The sequence below is a fragment of the Patagioenas fasciata genome, chromosome 1 (assembly GCF_037038585.1).
Source record: "Patagioenas fasciata isolate bPatFas1 chromosome 1, bPatFas1.hap1, whole genome shotgun sequence".
In the NCBI taxonomy this organism is placed as follows: Eukaryota; Metazoa; Chordata; class Aves; order Columbiformes; family Columbidae; genus Patagioenas; species Patagioenas fasciata.
In genome coordinates this window covers 199,771,725-199,788,640 of record NC_092520.1, presented here as the reverse complement: position 1 = coordinate 199,788,640, position 16,916 = coordinate 199,771,725, and the positions used below count along the sequence as shown (strand labels likewise).

Genomic DNA, 16,916 nt, shown 5'->3' with positions numbered 1-16,916 from the left:
ATGTACCATACAATTTGTGTTTGTCTCACAAGTATTAATTCATAAGTTATCACGTCTTACTCTTAAAATTTATTTTAATATTTTTCAATTATTTTCCAGTTAAAATATTTTTTTTTTTAAATCTGTTTTTTTAAAAAATTTGAAAAATAAACAAGACTTTATCCTCTGTTTTGACTAGTCTTGGTTTGGTTTCAGTGCTTGTGAGATCCTAGAAAGTTTGTGTATGTGGTTCATGCAAGACCTCTGAAGGTGCTACAGCAGTGAGACAATACTGCAAATTTGAAAAGTTTGTTTCTGGTCACTGTGTATCCGTTGATGATACTCTGATATTATGTCTATGATTCTATGATAGGTTGAAAAGTAGGATTCTGTGGTTTCCCCCTACTTCCGAGTTATCTGCGTCTTGCCAGAGTTGTTTTTCCTTTTGATTTGAACTTTATTAACAATTAATAGTAACTTACACTGAAAGTTTACTGCTGTACTGTGAAATTTCATTTCAACTTGAACTTTTTTTTGTTTGTTTGTGATAATCTGTAAGACTCTTAATATTTTTCTCCCTGTTAAAAATAGATGTGGGGGCTGATGTTCTGGATTTAGCAGAAACAATGGTTGCCTCTGCAGATGCGCTGATCTATGAACCAGTAAGTTGATACTTAGCTTTTTATTTAAAAAGGAAATTGGTCTTTACTTGGTGCAGAGCACTGCTGGGCTGGCTTGCTTGCTTGTGTTTTTTTTGCCCACAATTGGGCTCCTTGAGTAAGGTCTACAGTGGTTACCCTAGGAATCTGTTAGGGATAAAGGGCAGCATTGGGATTTCTAGTGATTTCTACAGTTATTTTTACATGTGCAAACTCTAAGGCTAGATGCTAACAGAATTTGATATGGAAGGAAAACCATTGGCGTTCTCGTCAAAGGAGAATTTACGTAACTGCTTTTTAACTAGAAGAAGATTAGGATTCTAAAAAGGGGTAGAAAGTCACCGTTACATCCCTATAATATGGAATGGCATTAAAGATTGTAAATTGGTTTAGTATCCTTTTAATTTCTGTATTGTGAACTGAAGCCTCTGGAACGGTGTAAGCCTATGTTCTTAAGGTGGTTCTGCTTGCACAATACAGTAAGCTTTGAGGTAATTATGCTGTATCAAAGTATCATTTTGTCACTGTTTAATTGCAGGGTGACAATAAACCATGGCAGATGCTTTGTTAGCCCCCTCACTCCCCTCTCCCCACTAAGGAAAGGCAAAGAGAGAGAGGACTTGCCAGTTGGAAGTAATGTTTTACTAATGCTACTAATAAAATAGAGAAAATAATACAAAATATACAAAACCAATCTTGAATTTCCTGGCAAAGCTCAGAACTGCTCCAGCAGCTGCAAGGCGGGCACCCGGAAGTCCTGGGTTGGACTCTGCAGCAAACGGGAACTGGATTCAGGGATGCAGGGTCTGTCACTAGGCCTCAGATTGCAGGCGGACAGACGTGGTCCTCTCTAGATGTCAGCCGTAGTGGAAGAGAAGGAGACCCTTGTGATCTCCCACCTTATATGATGTATGACGTGGATGGGATGGAATACGCAGTTGATCAGTTTTAGTCACCTGTTCAGTTGGCTCCTACTTGCCCCTCTCACTTACGGGATGTGCATTCTTGTCACCAACCTTGCATTCCATTGCTGTGTCTACTAAAACATGTATCCAACTTCAGAAAAGTGCAGTTACTTAGAAGAACTTAGCTGAAAGGAAAATTCACTACAAGAGAAGCTGGTCTCGTTTTTAACAAAACCAGGACACGTTTACAGAAAGCCTATTGGAGAATGTAGCTTCCTGCTGGAAGTATTACATTCTCTAATAACTGAGCTGTATTCCATATTATAACAGTTTTGTCCAAATTCCTACTCGTGTGTGAGCAAGAGGAGATGGCTCAGTGGAAGGATGGGCTCAGGAAGGGGAAGGAGCTTGGTTTTGTTTGTTTGTTCTCCTTGGGACACTTCCCCTTTTTGTCAGGACAGTCATCTCTGTGCTGCTGTAGCTGCTGCATGGTAGCAGTTGCCCTAGTGATTATAATCTTAGAAAGAGGAAAATTCCCATACTTGATCTCTTTTGGCCATGGCTCTGGGTAGGTTTAAGCATTAATTGCAATTGAATTTACTGTCTGGAGTACATCAGCATTAACAGTACATAGATTTGAATTCAGTGCACAGATGTTACTGGTGATACTAAAGAAGTGCTTAGTGTGGGATAACCCTAGAAATAAACAGTCTGCACCTGCACCCTTGTCTTTCACAGATTGCTCCTCTGCTTGTTTAATTGCTGTTTGCATCAAAACCATGCATGTCAGTTAGATCACTTAGAATTAAATTGCCACTCACTGCTTCTTTTAGCCCATGTTAGTCAAAGGCTAGAAGGGCAGAGGCTGCTTACTGAAGTTACAAGAGCTTTCGGAAAATATGCTGAAGTTATAAATGGAAACAAGTGAATAATTCTAGGGAGAAAGGGACAGAAATTTTCATACTTGAACACTAAATGTATTATTCAAAATGCAAAGTCCTTTCATAAACTCCAGTATGTGGTACCACCTATGTTGGGTGGGGAAAAATTTAATGAAATATAACAAGGGCAAGTGTAGAGTTTTGCATCTGGGCAGGAACAACCCCAGGTTCCAGTAAAAGTTGGGGAACGACCTGTTAGAGAGCAGTGTAGGGGAAAGGGACCTGGGGGTCCTGGTGGACAGCTGTGGATGACCATGAGCCAGCACTGTGCCCTTGTGGCCAGGAAGGCCAATGGCATCCTGGGGTGTATTAGAAGGGGGGTGGTCAGTAGGTCCAGAGAGGTTCTCCTTCCCCTCTACTCTGCCCTGGTGAGACCACACCCAGAATATTGTGTCCAGTTCTGGGTCCCTCAGTTCCAGAAGGACAGGGAACTGCTGGAGAGAGTCAAGCGCAGGGCAACAAAGATCGTTAAGTGAGTGGAGCATCTCCCTTATGAGGAAAGGCTGAGGGAGCTGGGTCTTTTTAGCTTGGAGAAGAGGAGACCGAGGGGTAACCTTGTTAATGTTTATAAATATGTAAAGGATGAGTGCCATGAGGATGGAGCCAGGCTCTTCTCGATGACAACCAGTGATAGAACAAGGGGTAATGGATACAAACTGGAACACAGGAGGTTCCACTTAAATATGAGAAGAAACTTCTTCATGGTGAGGGTGACAGAGCCTGGAACAGGCTACCCAGGGGGGTTGTGGAGTCTTCTTCTCTGCAGACGTTCAAAACCTGCCTGGACACCTTCCTGTGTAACCTCATCTGGGTGTTCCTGCTCCAGCAGGGGGATTGGACTGGATGATCTTTTGAGGTCCCTTCCAATTCCTAACAGTCTGTGATTCTGTGAGGTGGATTGTAACTCCACACCTCTTCCCGTACCTCAGTTCTCTTCTGGGTTTCATGAATGGGGTTTCAGTGCTTCCTGCATGTTTTGTTACATATGTGATTTTTGTTTCAGGTAGTATTTGAACTCAGCCCACAACAAAAAGAATGGCAAAGGTAAAGCACTGAGATACACACATATGTTTTGTAATATTTGTACTGAAAGTGACTCTGAGGTACACCAGTCATGTGACAGAACTATGTCTTTGGTGTAACAGTTCCTGTTTGTAATTTATGAGTGCCAACTTGTGAAAAGATATTAATTTACTTTGCTTTCTCATTATCTGAGAAATGGGAAAAAAATGAGTAATGGAGAAAAAAAATTGGCTTTGGGCTTATTTGTGGAACTGGGTCATGCAGTTGCAAGCCAAGATGTATGGGGTCATCCAACTTATGTTTCTGAACAAATGCATGGTAGCACAAGTTTTAATTGCAGGTTCAGACGTGTAGCACAGCTTGGTATCTAAATGTCACAGATAGCTTGATATCTAAATAACCAGTAGTAACAAATTGTCATGTTATTGGGAAAGCAAATGGATTTGAGTCTTTCATATAACTGAATTGACACACTGTTTATCATTTAAATTGGAATAGCTTGGTTATGTGTGTGATTGCTATACTGCTAATCCTGTAATAGATCCTGAAGCTTATTTGGGAGTCTGGCTAGTTTTCATATTTTGGTAACACACTGCTGTGAACACCAGAGCTTTAAGCTCTGCATAAAATATAATTCTCAAAGTTTACTGTAACACTTTAATGACATGAACCTTGCTAACTTCTTGATTTATAACCTGCAGCTGAAACTGGTAATTAATTGTGAAGTTATGTTTTGTTTTACTGTTACATGCTTTCACATTTGACTCTGTAATCTTTAGGATGCTGCAGGTAATTCAGAGTAGGCTGCAAGAAGAACACTCTCTTCAAGATGTGATATTCAAAAGTGCTTTTAAAAGTGCTTCTACAGCACTGCCACCACGGTAAGAAAAATTTGGCTATTGGTGGTGGTGTTCCCCTCTCCCCCGCCCTATTTAATTTGACTTCACGTTTTATTGTGGTTGTGATTTTTTTTTTTCCAGAAGATAAGGTTTTAAAGAAAGAAGACCTTACTGCTTTATATTGCATTTTAAAATGAAAGCTGAGTTTCTTTTCCCCTTCCAAGCAAACAAAACTCCCATACAAGCAAACCATAAATGAAACAAAGCAAACACCAAAAATACCGTATGCACTTTCCATGTTGTAATCTCCCTGTTTGAGGACAGAATACATCCTTTCTTCCTAAGGCAAAGCTAAAGAAGGCTTGCGAAATCTTTTCTCTCATTTAATTGATATATTCAGATTCACTAAGTCTTTCTGTGCCCCTATGATATTTGTTAGTGCAGTATTTTAGATTATATTTATGCTTGAGGTATGTTTAAAATTTTTTCATATCTCTCGAAGGAGCAGATTTGGAAATATGTTCCAAGTTGTGGACATCCCAACAAGTGTTGGAACAGGAAGGTTTCATAAAAAATCAATGTTGAAAGCTGTTCTTGCTACAGTGTTCATTGTAGCATTAAACCTTTCCCAACAAACCATTTTGGGTACAAATAATTGGAAAAAAAATTCCCCAGGGCAGCAAGTTATACTTAGTCTTATGTTTTCTGTTCACATGTTTAGGTATCCTAAGTTAGTGTTGTAGGACAGATCTCTGAATATAAGTACAAGCGAAAGCTTATTGTTTTCATCAGACTGACCTTTATTAGATTCCTTCACTTCTACCACCCCTGCTATAACTGCAGAAGAATATGATAAGGAGAGGTAGATGATAATGACACATTATGCTAGGAAAAGGAAATCTAGTTGTACTGCTGTTATTTCTGTTAATGAATATTCTCAAGTACTCTTTATGTTGTTTTTGTTTCAAACAGGGAAGATAATTCATTACAGTCTCCCGATGCATGCAGAATTCATGGTCATCTCTATGTCAATAAAGTGGCAGGGAACTTTCACATAACTGTGGGCAAGTATGTTCTGTTCAGTTCTTGAAAAGAAAAAAGAATTGACTTCTACGTTATATATAGTGCATGCATGTATATGTGTGTGTCTGCTTTTACACTTTTGAATTAATCACTGGGTTTTATTAACCTTCCCATACACATGCTTGGTACTCTTTTCCATGTGGTATCTTTTCTTGCTCAGTTCAAAACAAATTACTTCACAAGGTATTAAAACAATGTATTGCAGTACAGTGTGGCATGCAGTGTAGTGGTTATGAATTCTAGCGTCTTGCAGGATGAAAACTCTTGAAAATAGTGTATGACATGGAGTGGACTGCTTGTACTTGCCTCCAGTCTCTGGACCTGGCCAAACTTCTCCTGTCTGTTGGTACACAGTTCACTAACGTGGATGCAGTGTAGATGTGTGCCATTTTGGTGCTGAGATCACATAGCTGCAGAACCATAGTTAGGGAGCTAAATGCCAGTTCGCCTTCCTTTGGGGAGACTTTCTGATACGCTTCAGCAATGGTATGAGCTTATATACACTGCACGCAAACTTGTGTTCACTTTTCTCTGTGCCTCCAGCCCTGCTGTCCTCACTTGTCTTCCTGCTGTTTCTGTCACCTGAGATCTTAGCATGCAATCTGTACTCTCTAATTTACCCATGTGTCATTCCAGCTGCTGTCTTTGTGTGGATGTTTCTCCAGATGTCACTTTTGCCTGGTCCTGTACCACCTCTCTGATTTGTCCTTGGATGTCCCACTTCTTAAGCGCTTTTCAGAGCTGATAGTTTCAGCCTTTCATCTATAGTGCCATCACTTCTCTCTTCCTGTCTCTAGTTCTGCAACCCTGAATAATCTTTTGCTTTCCTTTGCTTCCTTTTGCTCATCATTACATTTGTGCTTCTGCAAAGTTGCTTTTTGTTGTTTTTGTTGTTGTTGTTGGCTTTTCTAACTGGCTGCCTTTGTACCTTTTTGCCTGGTTATTTATTGTAGTCCTGTCTTGACTGATTTCATTGTCTTTCTCCACCTTCTGTTGATCAAAAACTTACATGCATTTGGCAATGATTTAACTTAAGCTAAGCAGGGAAAGGTTCCTTCATTGTTGGCTGGACAGGTAAGGATGAAGTGTGGCTGAGAGGCTGTTTTACTTTCCAGACAGAATTTCACTTTTTTCCCCCCTTCTTGCTTTTACCAGTCTGTGCATTGGCCTTCCCTTGCAGCATCCAGACCTGAAGTTGTCTTAATTAGTCAGGGAGCAAATACAGAGCGTAGTTAACTTTCTTAGTCATAGAGCAAGTATGGTAAAGTTTCCATCAGTCACATGAGCAGTTCTGCAGCTTTTCATGTGTTAGGCCTTGGTGACTCTTCTGGGAGCCTGGGGACTTGATGTGGTTTTGACAGTTCTAAAATTTTGAGACAGTAATTTTGTGTGAGAGGGTTTCCATGAGTCTTATGTACCTGTACTTTGTAATTCAGGCTGTCTGTACTTGGCAGTAATAAAAAAATCATATTTTTACAAATATATATAAATTGTATCTATATTTCAAACATATGTATTACAGATATTTAAACATATGTATTTTATACACATGTGCATTATATATATGTATAAAAAAATAAAGTATTTATTGAAATAGAGGGGGAAAGGTATTTTTTTCTACATAGTCCTCTTTAGAAAAGCTGTGTCTTTTGTGTGGATTCATCAAACAGATTTTTCATAAAATGTATCTTGCTTTCTTTAGGGCAATACCACACCCTCGAGGCCATGCACACTTGGCAGCCCTTGTAAGCCATGAGTGTAAGTTCTTTTTGTCACCTCCATTCGAACAAGTATCTTTTTGTTCTGACTGCTGCCATACGTTAACATAGGTTGCTGGTGTAAAGATGTTCTAGCTGGGCAATTGCATTGTAGATGAAAGTGAAGAATATTCTTTGCAATGTTATGACTCAGTAGTGACTGACTTTCATACGTTGAACACTATTAATATTATCTTTAGGTTGCTTCTACTGTAGTGATAACATAGGAATGTCAAATGTTTTTTAACACAGATACCGTATGAAATTCCCATATTTCACTCTGAACTACACATTTCCTGCAAAGTCTGGTTTTTTAAGGTTACAAATTTCTGACCTTTGTGCTCAGAAACTTCATTTTTAGTTTATGGGTCTAGATATTAAATGTGTGTTCCTGCTGTGCTTAATGCGAGGCAAGGGTGACTTTCTGTGAAGAATGAACTTGGTGTTGGTTAAACCTCCAAACGTCTGCACATGAATTTATGTCAACACAAGTGTATAATATCACAGAGCTTTAATATCTTTGGAAAATCAGGCAATGCAGTAACTTGATAGTTGCTTCATGTTTCCTCTTTACATTTCATTTATGAAATTTTAGTCTTCTAGATACCATTACATACAAGAACCTGGATAGTAGAATAACTTCAGTATTTGGTCAACTGGGAACTTTCTGTCATTAAATTCCAACTTTGTTCAGACCCAGGGCTGATTCAGATAGAGTTATAATTTGTTTCAGAAGTTCTTTAATAGAGAAATGTAATTATTTGTTAAATATTTTGGATGTGAGTTTTGTTTGAAAGATGTAGTAGACATATTGATGTAATCACAGGCACAAATCCAGTGAAATGCACCAGTGTTTGAAATATTCTAATTAATATGTTTTCCAGTGTGAGAAATGAGTGCATCTTTTGCTCTGACAAGAGTGCAGAATCTAGTAGTTTAAAAAAGACCTTGTTTAATTCCTCTGTATTGTCTTTCAGCCTATAACTTCTCTCATAGAATAGACCATTTGTCATTTGGAGAGCTTATTCCAGGAATCATTAATCCTTTGGATGGAACAGAAAAAATAGCATCAGATCGTAAGTGTTGTGTGTTAAAAAAAAAAGCATCTTGTTTTCTATATATTTTCCAATAATTACATTTAAATTATTATCATATTTCATGAAAGTTGTGATTTACAAATAGCATGTCCTGCTGAATTTGGTAGCAAGCAATGCACTGTTTGGTTATCTACGTATCATCTTAAGTGGATGATTTTAGTATCAATATTGCTGTACTTTGCTGTGTCGCTGAAGTTCATTTGCAGTTTCTTCTGGATTTGCGTTACGTTGAAGTTACAGTATGTCTGAGCATGTTGCAAAGAATTTTGCAGCAGTATTCTACAGTGGAGATTGATACATCTGGTTGTTGTCATAATGGGGGAAAACAAGCCTGATTTGGTTTTAAAAAAAACCACCAGCATCAGGAGTCTTGGATTCTCTTCCTGTATTTGGTTTGTCACTTCCACAGCGTATTTTTTGAGGCTACTGCAGGCAGGGTTTGTGTATCGCTTTGTTTCATCATGTGTAAATAAAGGAGTGTAGTAACCTGCCTCACAGATCTGCCCTCGCCTCATCCCCTGATGTTTGTTCCCCAGAGTGATCCCCAGAACCTTCTGAAGCTGCTCCAGCCAGAATGGCTGAAACAAATTGCTTCAGTCTGTCAGTGTTTGTTCTCTTGGGGAATCGCACAAAGACAGAACGATCATAAATGTGTAAGCATGCTGGCTGCTGTAGATGAATTCTCTAGAAGTCTGTCTAATCAAGAGAAAAACTGTTATGCGTTTAGAAGGGCTTCCAGCGTTGTGTAGACAATTCAGCGGGTAAAATCCAGTCAAGCCACTGTCAAGGTGTACGTATCATGCAAAATGTGACTGTTTGAAACTTCTGGTGTCCTGGAATGTCTGTGCCTTTCATTTGAAACCTTGCGTGGCCTGACCTTAACAAATCTTGATATCACATGGGTAGAGTGTAAATTACTCTGAGTACAGATGTGACATAGGCCTTGCCTGTGGAAACTAATTTTGTTCGTGCTGGTGATGCTGAAGTAGCCTTGGCAGTCCTGGGTCTCCTTGAAGAATGTCCCTAGTGTGAATGGCTTAGCTGATTAACTGTTTTAAATATTATTTGTTTGATTTATTTATGAATGTCTCAGATGATTCTTGGCTCTGTACTTAATTCAACAGTGAGATTTGTTTTCTTCTAGACAACCAAATGTTCCAATATTTTATCACAGTTGTGCCAACCAAGCTACATACGTATAAAATTTCAGCAGAAACACATCAGTTTTCAGTGACAGAAAGGGTAAGTAGAAGAGAAAACCATGCAGAGGAAACAGTGATTGTTCTTTACAAAAACTCAACTGTGAAAATGGAGACTTAGTTGCACTGTGGTTTTGAAAGCTCTTGTAGTGTGAAGAGACTTGTGCAGGATGTTCTAGTGCGCTGGATTTATCTCTAAATAATGTAATACTGATATTAAGATATATATGCTTGGTGACACATGCCAACTTCTCGCATTACTGTTTTGCAACCATAAATCTGGAATCTGATACTATAATTAGTGATAGATATCCAGTCATTTCTGTTTCGCTGGATTCTAATGGTGGTGGTGGTGGGGAAATCCTGTAAGTTTTAGTTCTGTGATCTTGAGTGTAGCTTTACAAATATTTAATCCACCTTTAGCTTCTTATCCTTGTAGGAAGCAAACAAAAAAACACAGCTCATGTGAATGTCATGAACTTGGCTGTGGAGTGTTAGAAATGGAAACAAAGGTAGTTTGCATGAACAATTAACCACACAAAGTGTTTCTGTCTCTCAGCTGTCTTATTTGACCTTTGTTGAACCAGCTACTTTAATTATTCTCCAGGCTAGAGAGCTTTTGCTTCTGGGCTTGGAGAGGCTTTTAATTCTGAATCTATACAGTAGTTATTGCAGCATAGTACATGGGCAAAACATAAAGTACTCATTTTAAAGACTGCTGTAAATAAGAAAAAGACCTTCTGTATACCAGTTACGTATCTCATTTCCAGACACTGAACTCTGTTTTGATCTTCGATTCAAAAGCCAAAGAAGAAAAATCCTTGCCAAGAATTTAATTAAAAATTACAGATAAAGCGAGTGTTAAGAAGGAAGCCTTGAGGTGAAAGGAAATTCAGAGATTAGGATGGTACTTCCCTGTAATACAGTTTGTGATGTTCTCCAAGGGAGAACAATCTTTTATTTCCTCACAATTCCATGCTGTACTTCTGAAAAATATGAATTTGAGGGAAGCAGGGTGGTGATGATGTCTTGGAGTTCAACGTGGGACATGTGGACCACTGAAGGGAAAGGTTTGCTCTAAAACTCTTGGAAGTAAGGAGAGGAACGCAGAGGAATTTCATAATGCAATATACTCCCGCCTTCTGCTGGTCTAGCAATCCACTTCATGTTTTCTCGGCACAATCTCTGTGACAGCTCAGGCACTCATTAAACTTCGAGACATCAGTCAACTGCTAGTCTTACTCTTTATTGCGTTTTTTTCATCTTGAATTAAATTTTTCTCTCCTTCTGCTATATAGTTTCTGTGAATTAACTGTGCAGTCTTGGGTCTTTAATTTTTGTGGGGATGTGCGTTTTTAATGGAAGTTGCAACACAGCCACAGATTGCTCTGGAGAAAAGCTTGTGAATAGTGGAGGTAAAGTCGCATTACGTGGTTGCTTGCACTGTCAGTAGGTAGCCCTGTTACCTGTAAAGCTTGTTTGTGTTTATCTTTGGAAAACAGACACCTCTAGTAGGTGAACTGGGAAAGGCTGTTAAGACCAGTTAACACTGAACAACTTAATGCATTTGTTTTGTAAGAGTAGGCACATATGCAGACCTGGAAAAAGGCGGTCAGCTGCCACGGCTAAAACTTGAGTACAGTGAGGTTTAGTTGCCCCTGGTGAAGAGACTGGGAAGCAGAGTTTGAAAGGTGTGGGCAGAAGCATCTGAGCTGTTGTTGTTGATGTTTGAGATGCTGTGTTTATCTGTGCTAAAGGGATTTAATCCTTTCAAGGCTTCACTGATATCTGAGATGTATGATACAGGGTTGTTATTTTCAGCAACCTTTAGCAACCGACAATTAAATCATCTGGAGCAGCAGAAGCTAGAAGCAGACCAAAATGGTCTGTGGAAAAAGAATTATGTATCTTTTGAGGGTGGAGTTTTGGGCATTCTATTTAACTTTGTTTTCTTTTTTCACCATTTGACCTCAAAAGACCACTGAGGCCTAGGGAGACAATAGAGGAAAAACAAAGTTATATTTTGTCATCGGGCAATGGCAAAGTTCTGTTTAGCTACCTGTGGTCTTCTCTTCCTCCTTAGTGTGTCCGACCATCCGTCTTCTCATGCTGAATGTTGTCATGCTCTTGAAACAGAGAAGGCATTCTGTACTTCGTTTTTGTTTTTAAAAGCCGTTGCAAAGTTTCTGTGACCTGGTATCATAACTGATACTCGATTTTGACATCCTTTTTACTTTGGTTTGGTATCAAAAGCAGCAATATGTTTTATGTCAACGTTAGCTGACTGGAGAAGTTGCCTAGTCTGTATTTGACGAAGTGGTAGTCTACTTTTGATTCTTGTACTGTATTCTGCACATTTTTTTGAGCATAAACCATTAAATCTGCAGGTGAAATGGAGCTGTGATATATTGCTTTTCTATTCAGTCTTGCTTGTCTGTCTTCTCTACTCTTATTAGCCTAGACATGTCTGTGTTTATCTTCAGTAAATTAGGTTCTTTTCTGCTGCTCTTGTATATTTTCAGCCAGACTTACCTGGCAGTACATTTATCAACACCTTTCACTAACAACAATGGCAGCAAACTTCTGAAAGAAACTTAAGATTGTGTTGAAGGTTTTTTTTTAATCCTGAAACCTTTTTTCAAAAGTAGATATTTACAGCAGCCACACTCTTTGGAGTCTTTTGCTTTAAGAATTTGGGCAAATGAGAAGAAACTATAGAAGTTCTTGGATTAGAACTAGGGAGTCTGATGTGTTCAGAGTAGTCATGGCAAGTAAGTAATTATTTTTATCTAGGCATATTTCGTGCTGTGTGACTGTCTGAAATGACCTGACTGACAAAAATTGTGAAAAGAGGCTTGACTGGCTTTCTGTTTTCAGGCCTCAGAATTTTTGAAACTTAGGAATGTGATTTTTTTTTTTTTTTTTTTTCCCTCTCCCCATCACAGTAACGGATTATGGCATATGTGTAAGTATGCACTGAGGAAAAAAAACTAACATTGATCTGATTTAACTTAGGCTTCTGAATTTCAGTCATGGTAAACTCCAGTTTAGGGTCTCCCCTGGTATTTTTAAGAACCAGCGACTAAATCCTTTGTGGCATGTGAATCTGGAGATATGCTCCGAGAAAGAAGGAGGATGAAGCTTAATGAGTCTTAGATGCAATATGTAGATTTATATACACCCTCTGGGAAAACTGCCCCAGCTAAAGTTGTTCAACAACTTAAATGTCTCTTGAAGGACTCATCCTGATTTAAGTGACTAATAGTAGTGCATAAAGTAGGAAGAATTGGGGTGCTGTATTATACCAGTGCCCTCATTTGATTTCACAGGCTAGACCAAGACTGTCACACTTGTCCTCACAGGTACCAAAAGCAACCCAGTTATAAACATCATTGTTTAAAACACCAGGTCAGCAAATCTTGAGAGGATAGTTCTGAAGCATGATAGTGAACATTGACATGCAGCACAGAAGACCAGTGACCAGGACAATAGGTTATTTCATGATGTTTGACTTTTAGAAGGTACTGGCCAAAGTTGTCTTGATGTTCCCTGGTCTTCTGTTGATTCCCCGCTCTGATTGAGTAGCTCTTTGTCATCACACCTATTTAGATTGTTTCCTTGTGACTAATAAGAAGTGACTAACTTGTGTTTCTCTTTTTCAGGAAAGAGTAATTAACCATGCAGCTGGCAGCCATGGGGTGTCAGGAATATTCATGAAATATGACATCAGCTCACTTATGGTGACAGTGACCGAAGAACACATGCCTTTTTGGCAGTTCTTAGTGAGGCTCTGTGGCATTATTGGGGGAATTTTTTCAACGACAGGTAACTGTTGGTGCTTTGGCTCTGAACTCCTATTAAATTTTTTTTTTGTCACTGTGATTATGTTATGGATACATTTCAGGGGAGTTCTGAAGCTCTAGCAGGTTTAAGACAAAATACTCATTTGTGTGCACTGAAACATGCAGGGAAAGCCACTATTTTTTGGCATTTCTGCTGTTCTGAGGGCCTGTTGTTGTTTCCTTTTTGGTAACTATAGCATAATTTATGTACTTCTGGAAGAACAAGGACATGGATATATAGATAAATACATACATACACACACTGACTTCTAATATTCTATGTATTTCCTATAGTTGGGATCCAGTGCTAAATCAGTGCCGAAAACTGAGATAAGATTTCCGTCTGAAGTAATGGGGAGGATTTTCCTTGTGTAACTTGTCAATGTACTGCAGGACTTGCTCCTTCAAATAAAATAAGTTGATTCACTTATAAAATAAGGATTCACTTATTAGTCATGACATAATAGGATATTTTGATTAGAAGTTATTTCTTCTCTTGACTTTCATTTGAAGAGGGAATAGTAAAGGGACCTTGAACTAAGAGCTCTCTTTCAAAGTAGGTATTTCTGTCCCGCAGAATGTATTTTCACTTAGGAAAGCTGGGCAGAGGAAATGACATTTGCTTGGATAGCTTGGGTTTTGCCTTTACTGATGTTTTTCAGAATGTTAGAATTTCCCCTACCCTTGATGGTTCCTTTTTAATGTTAATTTCTCTGTGTTCTACACACCCGTTTACTGCACTGTATCCTGTGTAAGTATTGTGCAGAGTTTTGTTGTAATACTTGCATAAGTACTACAGTTTTACTGCTTGTGACAATTTAAATCTCGTTTGACACTGCAGGAATTTTACATGGCTTTGGAAGATTTGTAGCAGAAGTTATTTTTTGCCGTTTCAGACTGGGCACTCACAGATCCACATCGGTAAGAAAAGCTTTCTCCAAGTATTAAATGAGTGGTACAGCTCCCCGAGGATGGATGGATGAGCAGGATGACTTTGGGATTGAGTCCCAGCAGAATTTAAGATGTTGGCAATAAACCCTCCCCTTGACATGCATATGGGCAGAGATTTAACAGCTTTTAAAATTAGGTGGAAACTTTAGCATGTAAGGAAGCGAGGTGTTTTCTAAGAAGCTGAATTATTGAAACTGTGTCTCTTAAAGATGTGCCTGCTACATTCCCTGCATCGTTTTTGCTGTATTATTTTCACATTGCTACAAAGATGACAAGCAACTTGAAAGAGCTTAGCAGTCTTTGCCTTTCCCTTCATTGGGCATCAATAGACTTGCTCTTCTAGCAACTGCTTGATTTTATTTTACTTTTATTTCTGCCATTTAAGCCTGTAGGTAGCCTTTAAGATTTCTGCCTTTCTCTCAAATTTGGTTGAAGTTTGCCAGCTGACAAGGTTATGTGAGTGGGGAGAGAGTTGGAAAGGGAAGCAGGTTTGTATAGTTTTTGTTTGGGACACCAGGCAGAAGGCATACAAGAAATGCAGAAGAATAAAGAAATATATGTTTGGGGGGAAGATTCTGTTTCTGGACAAGCCATTAATAACCCTTTGGTTTTGTTTGACTAGGTCCCACTTCCTGATGGCCACACAAGCAACCACTTACCTCTAATTACAGACAATAGTACTCATTAGACTCCTGAGAAACTTTCTTCCTGCTGGACACAGAAGACATTTTTATAATAAAAAAAACATTGTGCAATATGCTGAGACAGTGCTGATGGGCAGCAAAATATGAAGCCTTTACAAAAACAAACCAGAACAAGCCCCCAGAAAACAACAAAACAATTTGTGTAATTTTTTTGTCTTTCTGTGTGCACATGGAGTCACGGGAAGTTGTGAGACCAGTGAGGTGGACCATCTGCTGGAGATCAAAGAGGCGTTGCTGCCAACACAGTATTCACGATTGAGCTGAATGTCATTGTGATGACTGACATCGACCTCTGGAACATCTTGGTGACCTTGGCTCTGTGCCCAGGAAGGGTCTGAGGAGAGCAGAGCACACGTGGGACGTGTGGAAGGGCTGGGCAGCAGGTGAAGGGCAGTACCAGAGCTGGGGTTTGGGGTTTCTTGTTCTTTTGTGATGGTGGGGCTTGGGGCTAAGATGCTATTCTTACAGCTGGGGAGCGATCCCAGAAAATCCTGAAGAAGAGGGAGACGAGAGAGAACTCAGGGAGTAACGTGCAGCCCAAGCCATGACTTTGGTGATCACCGCTGCCTTTCCATAGTCCCATCATTCCTTGCTGGAAGAAACATGGTGCGGAGCAGGGGAGAACCTCTGTTTTCAGATAGCCACTTCACAGCAGCGAGAATCCCTTCTGGTGTGGATGTGGAAGTGCCCAAGGATGCTGAGAATGGGCTCCAGTGTGCACAGTCTTTTTGAGCTGGAATAAGAACTTGCCTTTTGAACAAGACACTTGACTGTAGTTTTGGTAAGAAGGCAAGACTCCCTAGCAAAAGATCAGGAAATCTCTTTGTACTCCTTGGTAAAGAAATTGCTTTGGTGCATCCTTTGTTGTACCCCTGCTGCTAATATGCAAGCCATGCCCTGTAAATCCTGGAGATGGGGAGGAGAAAGAGCAAGAAGCTGCCTTGCTTGGCTCAGTGAAACTGCAGAAATACGGAATTCAGTGCAGCCTGGGCAGGGAGCGATAGAGTTGGTAGTAGGTGACTTCAGGGAATCCGAATCATTTTGCTGCAGACAGATGATGAGAAGGGATCTTCAGAATTAATCCTTATTGTTCATGAAGGTTTTTGTAAAAGAAATGAAGAGAGCAATATCAGTTTTATATTGTAAATATGCTACTAAGAATGAATGTTACTAATGCAGATGGTGCTTTGAGAAGTAAAACATCCTCTTACACCTGTGGTTAAACAGTTGCCCCACCAGGGTAAAAAATTAATAATATGATTCCTTCTCAGCAAAACTGATTTAATAATATATTAGGAGATGATGCTGACCCTGGCCTCACTCACCATGGAATGAATATTACAATTGAGAGGACTAACTATGGAAAAATAAAAATCTCTGTGGCATTGTCAGATTTTGCTGACTTCTGTTAATGTACTTTAGAGGACACTTGGGTCTTGGTGATGAGCACGATGTAAATAATATAGCTGAATTGCTATGCAAAGCAAAGGGCTTCCTAAACTGAGAAATCATATGAAATAGTAAACAAAGCATGGGAAATGAGGCAAGAATTTTGTTCAGCTGTTGAGAAGGACAGAAGTTGAAGGAAGCCAGGTCCTTGGGGTTGACAGCCAGGTTTGGGGTGTTCTCTTTTGTGGGTTTTTTAACGCTAATTAAAACTCAAGCAGCTTGAGAAACTCTTGTCCTTGGTAAGTAAGAAAATCAAAAGCTGTAAATTTTTGGTTCCCGTTTCTCTTTGGCCTTTCCCTCTGAGGTTTCTTCCCTACTTCTGCTCGGACTGATTCTGCTTTGGGCTTTCTCCTGACACTTGTTTCTTATCTGCCTGGAACAGACTGTACTGGTGGGTGATACTGATCTCAGTTGACTTTCTGTACCAGAACTTCAGTGTTATTTTCTATTCTCACATAAAAGAGCCAAGTGGCTTGGTGTGTCTTAAA

At 39.4% G+C, this 16,916-nt stretch overlaps 1 protein-coding gene across 2 annotated transcripts in view; it reads left to right on the top strand.

Annotated features, from left to right (window-relative positions):
- Nucleotides 1-16,916, top strand: part of ERGIC2 (ERGIC and golgi 2) — a 27,964-nt gene extending 11,048 nt beyond the window's left edge. For both annotated transcript variants that reach the window (XM_065840181.2, XM_065840171.2), the window contains exons 5-14: nt 571-641; nt 3,488-3,528; nt 4,287-4,388; nt 5,319-5,414; nt 7,132-7,187; nt 8,164-8,262; nt 9,428-9,525; nt 13,145-13,307; nt 14,166-14,245; nt 14,898-16,916. In XM_065840181.2, coding sequence (XP_065696253.1) covers nt 571-641; nt 3,488-3,528; nt 4,287-4,388; nt 5,319-5,414; nt 7,132-7,187; nt 8,164-8,262; nt 9,428-9,525; nt 13,145-13,307; nt 14,166-14,245; nt 14,898-14,963 — 872 coding nt within the window. In that variant the 3' untranslated portion in view covers nt 14,964-16,916. The remainder of the gene's footprint in view (nt 1-570; nt 642-3,487; nt 3,529-4,286; nt 4,389-5,318; nt 5,415-7,131; nt 7,188-8,163; nt 8,263-9,427; nt 9,526-13,144; nt 13,308-14,165; nt 14,246-14,897) is intronic.